Genomic DNA, 11,023 nt, shown 5'->3' on the forward strand with positions numbered 1-11,023 from the left:
GCAGACAAGTCATGGCCAGGTGACTATGGATTGCATGCACATACATTCGGAATATCGTAGCAGCAGAGTGTCATGTACGGTGAATGACGGTACGGTGCTTACAGGGCCAGGGTAAGGGAAACTTGCCGAAACTTTGAAAAATTGTCTTTACGAACCGAAAGAAAATGAAATTGCGTGAATAAAGCGTATGCAAAAATCCTTTCAGTATTTACGGGGTGCGTCAAATGTACCGAGGATGTTTATAAAGGTTTAACACTTTCATGTTCTCATTTGATAAAAAGATTAAAGTAATGAAATCATGAAATGAATAGACTGCAGAGTTGACTCTCTGAAGGCACCTGACTGTCCTGACATTACAATTTAATATAATTTCAGACTTAGAAATAAGTTTTATAATGATATTCAATGGATGTTGTATACCGGTACATTTCTACCATTACAGGTACCGTCCTGTTACAAAGTATGGTATCTCAATGCATTCAAGTTATTTGTATCCCTTTTCTTGCTCAGGTGGAGAAAAAACACTGCTGTACTACAGATATGACCAATGATGTTTGGCATTATTGGGAAAGCTCCTTCAGCATTTGGACCGATTAAAAATGGGCATTGGAATTACAGTGAGCTCCATTCAGCATTCCGTTGCCTTCACTCAGTCAGTGCCAAACAAACTCTGATCAGGAAGCCGCCTTACCTTAGTGAGCCTCAAGAGAAGAAACTTCTGACTTGGTGTCAGCACCAGGTGCGTGACATGATGAGTGAATCCAGTGGGCCATCTTCATCGTTGTCTCCATGGCAACAAGGATTTTACCGATACTTTCTCCCAATGCAGACCCGTGTTGTGGACACTGACTGGTTTGGTCACATCAACAATGCTGTGTATTACTCTTATTTTGACACCATCATCAACCATTACATCTTCAGGCGATGCAAACTTGGCGCTCCCAATCAAGAAAGTCAGTCTCCCAACATCCTTGGGTTTATGGTCAGTACAAAGTGTACCTACAAACAACCTCTAAACTATCCAGAGGCTATTCTAGCAGGCTTGGCAGTCACCAAGATGGGTAACTCCAGTGTGACGTACACGGTAGGTGTGTTCGCTGAGAATACGGGGCAGGGAGAGATGACTGCTGAACCTGACAAGGAGCCATCAATACGTGGTAATATAATGGAATCCAGTGAGGTGGCTCACTTTGGAAGCCACCAAGACATAGCGAGTGCTGTCGGTCAGTGCGTCCATGTCTTCGTTGACCTCAAGGGAGACCAGCGTCCAGTAAGCATCCCACATGCAGCAAGACACCACTTTCAGAAGATACTAGTTCCTTTTGATTCAGATATAAGTAAATTGTAACATACTCTGTTGCTGGGCAACAGTAAAGTAGAGAAGAGATGTATCCTTTTTCATTGTAATTCCATGCTGCATTCATACAAGACTAATTGCTATGAATTAAGACTACTTACATGTAGTTGTTTTCAGTTTGCATGCTGCCACTCAGAAAATGCTATCTTATACAGTGGAATTATAATAAAAATTTAATTCCTTTCCAGCCAAATAACATTTTCTTGAACATTGTTAGTAGATATCAGCAACCATTTCCTCTTTTTCCAAGTTTTATCTTTAATACAATAGTGCATTTACCAGACTGCAAATTGCTCAAAGATAGACGGCATGGAGAAGGTAGTAAGTGAAGAAGTGTGAGAATAATTGATCAATTAGAAAGTAACAGTAATGCAGTAACTGACAGAAACTGAATTACACTGTAGAGTTTATTAAAAAAAAGTCAGGAGAAAATAAAAGCTTTATACATGACAATTTCCTTTAATAAACTACACAGTGTATTGATAGAAGTGAGATCAATAAACAGTAGGCTAAGACTGGATAGAGAAAATGTTCCATAAGGAGATGAAAAAAAAAAAGAGCAATAATGTGTCCAATAACAGTGATGCAGCAGAGGGGAGAACAACGTCATATCATGAGTCCGGCCTGCTTTTCACTGGAGTGTAATCACTTCGTTTCTGTATCTCATTGAAAATCAGCTTACTAAAATCTGTCATTTAGCATTATCTTTCTATGTTACTTAGTGGTGTTGTTTTTGCCTTGCTCCTGATGGCTGTCGCAGGCATTATGTTTCTTTTTTGGCTGTCTGCTGGTCCATCCCACACAGATGTTCAGTAGAGTGATTTGATAAGAACCGTCTGGTTAACTTCCTTTGTACTTGGCTTAAGTATCTTTATCTATTATTGCTATTTTTTGTTGTTGATAAGGTGAAGATGCACTGGTTAGATGTTGGGCAAAATCTTTCAAGGATAAAGGTAAGAAGTCACTCAACTCGGGCTAAAAATTGTTTTTTCAGCTGCTCCTTTAATGACAAATCCACTGCTTAGTTTGATATTAAGGAGGGTAGAAATTATAGTCGACAATTATTTACATTATGACAGCTTTGAAAGGTTATAAGGTCGAGGTCAAATGTTGCTCCACTTATGCCTAACAACATAACCTCTAGCCATTTCCTCAACAGGAAATATCCAGTGGTACACATAGTATGATTTGGCATGAGTTATTACATTTTAACCCTAACTAGGCCGGGCTATTTAGGTAGATCATAGAGCCGGGGGGGCCTCCCAGGCCCCCCCCCCCCCCCCTCCAGATCTCGGCCGTCGACCGCGCGATCACGACAAAAATTTGCACACACATTGCCTATGACGTAATCTAAAGTACCACGAAGTTAAATCTAAAAAAAATTATCATTTTTGCTTAATTATGCTAATTTATGCATAATGATGCATGAAATCAGACAAATTGGTATAAATCACTAAATAAAGCTCGAAATGGGCACATTTTTTGTGTAAATATTCTTTTTAGTGTCCTGAGCAAATACATGAGAAAAAAATTGTGCCATCTGAAAAAATTTCTTATGTATTTTATTGTTTTTTGAATTTCTTATGTTTTTCTTTGTTTTTTCGACTTTGTTTTTTCTTGTCCGCGACATTGTTCCAAACAAGAAAATATGTTATTGATTGATTTTTATCAAAAAAAACCCCAAAATAATCATGCTTTCGTGAAATTTGCCTGTAAGCACAGTTTGCATTGAAATTGTACACAAATTCACGTTTTTGAGCAATTTTTGGTCTGAATCGCGCGCCCGGGCATCGCAAATTTGATGTCAAAAGATGCGGGAGACTCGAAAGAAAAAAGTCATGAAACGTCGCGGCGTTAGCTTTTCGTGTTAGCGATACATCGCGCGAAACGTCGAGGGGGGGGGGGGGGCCTCGTTGTATATGGTTGGCACTCGAACACAAATAGTACAGTGGAAGAAGTAGATAGATATATAATTTTGTGATGTATGAATATGTATGTGTGTGTGTGTGTGTGTGTTTTACCCGTCCGTGGGTCAGGGTGGGACTAAAAGAAGTATGTCGTGTGTGCAGAGAGTCAAGTTCAGGCGGTATAAATGAAATGCTGATCTTTTTACCTCGTCGATCGAGCTGGTACTTTATTCTTCACAGACGGAAGTCAATTTTACAATGCACCTTTACATGTATTACAATAATCGTGGACAACCACTTCTTCTTGCACACATACTATCGATATCAATGTCATCAAAATACACTGTATTAGTATAATATCGAATGCGGATACAAGATAATGCTTTATTCACTATTGTTACAAATTTGTAATATATCATGTACAAGTGATGTAGTTATTGCTTTTCTTATTGGATGATTTCTTATTTGATATTCATTTATGACCACATACTTAAGGTAACAACGTTATATCTTATATCGATAACACGTACTCAATTAGCCACGATTTGTTCTTAAACACAAATGATTTATCATGTGTACATGTAATGAAGATATGAAAAATGAAATATCATTTTTTATAGATTATCCTACATGCGAGTAAGACTCAATCTGAATAATAACAGATAGCTACGCTGACTTCAAAAACTAACAAAATGCTACAATTACCTGATAACTGTCTTACAAAGAGAGAGAGAGGGTGGGGGTAAGGGAGAGAGAAATAGAAAAAAAATGTTAAAGAAGGGACCTACATAAATTATGGAGTGACAAAAATGACAATGTACGAGAATAAGAGAATAAGAAAACCGAAACAACCATGGTCAAGAATTATTAAGTATACAATTATCTGAACAGAAGCATACGGAATGTCGGCATTTTTTGTCCTCGATCACGTGACTTCCGCTATCGAAACGAAATACATTTCATCAGCAGTATCTATTTACGCAACAGAACGTGATTATAATAAGACCGTAATAATTGTCACTCATTTGCGACAGCTAAATAGACACTCACTTATCGTCATCACATTTTTCACGAATAAGTGCCTCTTATAAAAAAAAATCAAAAGATACACCCGAAAAACAATTGTATAGGCCTACATTTTTTAACTGTTTACAATAATAACAATATTTATTTTCTATTTTGACATTCATGGATGCCTATAAAACATAGACCAATGCAAAGAGCCAGGTCGTATACCCAATGTTAACACTTCCTAGTTGGTTAAAGCGGTCTTTCTCTCACCACCTCTTATTGGATAGACATGTACTTATTATTTTCAAAGTGATACATTGGTAAGCTTCCCCACGCAGGGTAACAGTTCAAGGAGTTCATGTTCAAACAAAGAATGAAACTTGCCTAGACCAGCTGATCAGAATGGCCCTCCAATTATAACTTGGGGAAGCATTAATTCATTTTTTTTAACGCATTGAATGCATTGACAAACCTTTTTTTTTCTAATCATTACCGCCAAATGTTAGGATTTACTGAACATTTTTATTGCTGCCAGGTGGATGAGCAGGCAAGCACCATTTATAAGGACTAAGTGAATATAATCACATCACAGATGTTTAAGATAAAGATGCTTTTCAGGATGAACCCCTGGAAGGAATGAGAACGATGATGGCGCTACACACTTCTGCGCCACGGCCAAGATGTAGTAAATCATGAATAGTTGTAACAGTACAGTTTTGGTTCGCGCTGTATCACTATACCCTGAGCGATGAATACAGCATAAATAGCAGTTCAACTATGAAATGACAGAATATCGTAGATCATCGTATATTGATCAGTGTCCCCTCCTCACAGTAAACACATTTATGTTACCAGAGTATTTTTTTTCTTTTCGATTCTTTCAGCTATTTAGTGCGAGGGCATGTGTCTCTGTTTGTGTGGTGTTTGTTAGCTTACTTACTACCTCATTAATTCATTGTTTCGAGATATTTTGACAGGAAAAACAAGATCAGCAAGAAAATTCTGCTTCAAAAATCAAAAGAAACTGATCATGATTAAAAGAGTAGCGTTCAACTGGAATCGGTGAGTATAATTTTGAAATAAGGTTAAAATTTCAAGAGAGCAATGCAAATTACGTAGTATACAAACTTACCTAAAATATTTTCTTAATCATGGCATATTATGTACGTTATTGACCGTCATTACAAGATCAAACTCCAAAACTCTTCTGGCGACTTACAGCTGATTATTTGTGAAATGAAAAAAAAAACCAAATAAACAAACAAACAAACAAACAAACAAAGCCGAGAATGTTAGATTTCCTAATCACTATTCACGCCGCAAGGCTTCACATGCACAGGAGCCGCGGAATCAACGGTGTGTGTGTGTGGGGGGGGGGGGGGGGGGGGGGGAGGGGGGGGGGGGGGGGCTGTAGCAAATAGCACTCATAACATTTACCTATCACTTGGGACTCTTGTGGAGAAGACTTATAAAGATTATTTAAATACGAGGGTTCCTCCCCCTCGGGGGTTATACATGATAAATAGGGAGAACATTCCATATATCAAATTCATTATGTCGCTAAGGATTTGTGAGCCAACAAAACCCTTGGGTTACTTAGGTTTGAATGCTATTGCAGGTACGGGCTGGATATGAATGAGTATGATTTTATATTGTGATCAATATAGTACATGTGACTTATCAGTAATAGCATAAAAACGTATTGTAGAACGGCCAATATGTCAGATCAACAGATCGGTTTTTTTTTTGTATCAATGCATGGCCGGCGGAACCGTGGGGGCTGTGGGGGCTTGGGCCCCCACACTTTTTTTTTCTTTTTTGTTTGTTTGTTTGTTTGTTTTTTTGCTTGTTAGCTCATGAAACCCGGAAGTGGGCCCCCACACTTTTGAAAACGCTCCGCCGGCCCTGTAATGGATTCCATATCATCAAATCGTAGACACAATATATCTGAATCACCGATATAAATGCAAATCTTATACAAGTGCCAAGTTTGTCAGCACTTGGAACCTATCTCTGAAGGCTTATATCACTTGAGGGTGAAAACTGGTATAACGTCATTGATCCGGTGCCTGTTGTAAGAAAGGTTTTACGATACTATATGGTACTCTTGAAACATTATTTCTCGAGTCACGCATGTGTGCCTTCCATGTACCTTTGAATGGTGATCGTGAAGGTGATGTTGATTGTGATGGGGTAGGTATACATAAGGAAATCTACACATTCTTGAAACCGTTTCCTTTTGCTTTGTTTTGTTGTTGTTTTCTATGTTTAGTACCTATATTGTCATGAATGTACATAATATGATGTATTGTATGGTTGCGAAATGCGTGAATTGCAGATTGACCAGATCAGTGGAGAAATTTCTAATTGTGAAGCTGCTATTACATGCATGTGAAAGGAAATCACTCACCTAATCAAGATTATTCTAGGAAATGCCTACGTATTTGGCTAAGTGATGAAATTATACACTGCACAGAACATGTTTACTATACCCAATATTTTGTGGCCCAGTACATGTGTAGCTATTTTTAGGTATGATGTTATGCGCATAACTAGACAGGGTGTCAGGGTATCTGGAAGGATCTTGAACTCACAAGTAGTAGCCCCAGGTTGGAGAGAATTACAGAACCGTCAGGAAAGGGTGAAGGGACCTATACAAACCGCAGAAATTTTGAAGTAAGCAGAGTATACCCAACATCTCTGCTTTGAGAGTTACGTCACTTCTTGCTCTGAAGCGACTTGTTATAATCAGTCCTGTGCTATAGTATACCTGCTGACCTGCTATACTTTATATTTGAGGAGTTAGGAGTTTGGAGGACATATTGCCTGCGGAGAATTGATATGCCGACTTTAGCGACCGACTCCATTCTCATGTCTATGGACATTGCTACATTGAAGCAGTGACGGGCTGGAGTCCTAGCTGGATACTGTTGGATTATCATTTATTCATTGACTGGACGCGGTCGTCTGGATTCTGCACATATCGCTGGGGATTCATACTTCGGATTACAGTAACCTGTGCCCTTTGATTTACGTTTGAGGAATCATTCATCGGTGCGTCAGGGATCATTCATCTGTTCATCGAACACCATTTTTGGACAATTTCAGGGATTATATGGAACTTGTGATTACTACATTATAATACATTATAACAACGTGTGATTGTATCAATTGTATCAATAATCTTTATTACATTGTAGTTCCACACGGATTGATCAGTGGCTGTACCGGAAATATCATTGTTAAAAACCACCCGAACCCGAACCCGAATATTTGCTCTTTCATGTTATTATCATCAGTGTGATTTTGGTCTTAACAAGGGGTTGGTAAAGTTAGCTAAGGGACGTCCTACATTCGTGGGTTCTGTAATTCTGGATCCTATAGTGTGTGACGAAAGTGTATTTATTTATTTTTTTTGATCCATTGTGCGTATATCCAAATCATCATAAGTCACATCTAAAGCAGATTTACACATTAACTCTTTGTAACTCAAACTCTTCATAAAATACTTATTTACTAAATTCATTGTCAATCATATGCTAATTTTATATCAGTTATGGCAACAACAACGACAAAGTACTGGGAACATTTGATTCTAAGTCCACAGCTCTGTTTTCCTTCAAATCTTTCACAACTGCCTATAAGTTTGTCATGATTCGTAGTCTGCAGATCTTTTTTATCGTTCACGGACGACTGTGGCTTCATGTTTTCTTGTCAACTTCACCTGTCCTTTGCCTGTGGAAAGATGTCGGTTTTACGATAATTATGAAACGTCGTTACGGGAATCACGCGTATGCGCCTTAGATCTTCATTTGAATTTGCAAACGATAAACCCCGATTCTTTATTGCCTCGTCGACACGGTCTTGTGGGATCATTGGCAAATGAGTCTTGTAGGCTTCAAGGAGTTCATCACGTGACTTAGCTTCATGATGCTCGATTTTCCCATCCCTTTTCTCCAGGAAAAATTTCTTGTCGCAGAAGTATGCTGCTCTCCCCTCAACGTACGCCATCGCGTACATCCGAATGGTTCCCGCTATACTCTGCATCCTCCGTGATCGAACTACGGCGTGGTACATGAACGCCATTATCTCGGAAAAAAAAAATCTGGCTCTCGCTCTTCATTTGGGTTGAGGCTAGAGCGCCACCACCACCCATCGATCAAATCTTTATCTTGTACAACGTATCTATCCCGGTTGTGTTCTACAGGCAGGTGTAAACGCCAAATCATCCCGTCCTTGGTACGGACAAACTTGTATGTGGACAGGGATTCCTGATAGACAGGACTTTCTGAGATAAAATCAAGGGGAATTGGAGTAAAAGTCGGATCAGATGCACCGACGTCCACAAAGTGCCTTTGACCTTTGACCTCGACATTTCTCACTATGGTAGCAATGTGTCCACCTTCAAGGCGATGGGAGATTCCTGAGACTACACTCTTAGAAAAAAAGGTTCTTTTGAGCACCATTAAATGGTTCTCAGCACTGTCACAATAGCGACACCCTTTTAGGTGCTCGTGAGAACCTTTTTCTAAATGGTGCTTGTCGGCACCTTTTGCAAAAGGTGCCCATTAGAACCTTTTTCCCGATGAAATGGTGCTCATGAGTACCATTTAAAAGGTGCCCATGGGCACCTTTTTGACTAAAGATGGGCACCTTTTTGACTCTTTTCAAAAGGTGCTCATGGGAACCATTTCACTGGAAAAGGTTCTAATGGGCACCAATGTTAAAAGGTGCTGACAGGCACCATTTAAAAAAGGTTCTCACAGGCTCCAAAAAGGTGTCGCTATTGTGACAGTGCTGAGAACCATTTAATGGTGCTCAAAAGAACCTTTTTTTTTTTTCTTAGAATGTAGTATGTGAATTGATGTCTGTGTATTTTTGGTGTGTTTCACATGCAGTGCTGGTAAGGTGCTTCACTGGCACCATTCTTAAAGGTACATTACCTATCTGCATTGAAAATGTGCATCACAAACTCATTTGAAATGAAATGAATTCATCTGAATTTCATCTCATCAGTCAAACATACGTTCAAAACATGTATATTAGCAATACATCAGCATATCATACATAATCATTGACACTGGAAAAAAAAAAAAGAGCAAGGATAACACACCCATGCACACAAAGTTTCACAAGCATGAATACATGTACATGACATTCACCAATATTTTTTCATGAAACATTACTCAATAACTGAAAACTATAGAAATTTGGTCTTTCACAAATTCGCAGAAATGTATTTATTCACCTTCACTTTTACAATCTAAAGGTGAGGTTTGTATTTGTCATGTTATAATCTGTCAAATATTCTTAACAAACTATTTTCATTTGTTCACTAATTTTTTTCCACAATATTTGTCATTTGTGTACCGAGCAGTTCTTGAAACACCATCACACATCTCTGTACAGATGATATGAAATAGCAAGAGGTGCATCAGGCTTTTGAAATACATAACAAAATTTCTAATTCTCTGTGAAATAATTCCTGCATGGATGAGATACAATAATTGTGTAAGTCTTAAGATAGGCAGAAGTCAAGTACATTACCTGCTTAAGTAGTATGAGGAACTTTTCCACATATTTACTAGTTTGTTCGGTGTTGGTTTTTTTTTTCTTTTAGCGCATATTTGTCCTAAAAGCAACTACAAAGGGCAGGAAAACAATTCCATTAAACAGGACCTTTGGTATTGTCACAGAAAACATACATTATATTGCTGGTATGATACTTGGGATAGGATAAGCTTTACACTTCTTCACTTCACTTCACTTCACTTCACATTCATAACGTCGAGTACTTGAATTAACTTATCTTTGTTTGTATACGAGTGACCTTTTTGTTGTTGTTGTTGTTCTGCAATTTGAAAGCACCATAGACACATCTATACAACTGCAAATACAAGAAGAGTATCAATTCAGGTTAATCATGACTTCTAACAATTTACAGCATGTCCTACGGAAACACACACAAAAAAAAAAGAAGAAGAAAAGAACACAATGTTTTATAATGAGAAGGATAATAAGAATCCCAAGGGGAAAAGAGCTAGGATACCACACCCACACAGTTTCACAAGCATGAATGAACAAAATTCCTCAACCATGATCTAAAATATATAACATTGGGAATTGATAAAAATTTGAAGAGTTTGATAGCAAAAACCGATGTCCATTTTTGAAGATTTTGAAGTACGGTCTCTGTCATAAAGTACAAAATAATACCTTTTAAATTATATATTGGTTACTACATATAAAGGTACATTTTTGAAGTTATGGTCAAAAGAAGCAAACATTTTCTTATTGTTCTCTTTATCTTTCTTGACCTTTAATCGCAAATATTTCCATTTGGCAAATATGGACTCATCGGTTTTTGCGAACAAACCCTTCATTTACACTTTTTTTTTTTTTAAGCAGAGCAACAAATTCATTAGAGTAAACTATATACAATGCAGGTCTAAAGCTGAGGTTTGAATTTGCTGTCCTATAACCTGCCTATGACAATAATATGTTGTTAGCATTTGTCATTTTGTTCACCAAATTTGCCAACAGTCTTTTAAACACCACCACCACGTACATGTACATTTTGTATTTCTGCAAAAGCAATATAAACTGGTGACAAGAGGTGCATCAGTGCTTTGAAATAAATTACATAATCTTCAATTCTCTACACAATACGTAATTCCTGCGTGGGTATAAATGCAATAAGTTTTACCAGTCTAGGTGCAAACTTTAAAAGTGTGCAGAAATCAACCAC

The 11,023-nt window shown here is 37.9% G+C and overlaps 1 protein-coding gene across 1 annotated transcript; it reads left to right on the plus strand.

Moving 5' to 3' along the window:
• Positions 1-543: 543 nt before the first annotated feature.
• Positions 544-2,629, plus strand: LOC139713784 (uncharacterized). The gene has a single exon (XM_071625487.1). The coding sequence runs from the start codon at positions 548-550 to the stop codon at positions 1,346-1,348; it is 801 nt and encodes a 266-aa protein (XP_071481588.1). The 5' UTR covers positions 544-547; the 3' UTR covers positions 1,349-2,629.
• Positions 2,630-11,023: the final 8,394 nt, after the last annotated feature.

This window comes from Diadema antillarum, unplaced genomic scaffold (assembly GCF_040938485.1).
Source record: "Diadema antillarum isolate AM-2024a unplaced genomic scaffold, OU_Dant_1.0 seq00002064_RagTag, whole genome shotgun sequence".
Classification (NCBI taxonomy): domain Eukaryota; kingdom Metazoa; phylum Echinodermata; class Echinoidea; order Diadematoida; family Diadematidae; genus Diadema; species Diadema antillarum.

Excerpts from the sequence above, each read along its gene's own strand:
- LOC139713784 (XM_071625487.1), top strand. The coding sequence starts at position 548 with ATGATGTTTGGCATTATTGGGAAAGCTCCTTCAGCATTTGGACCGATT.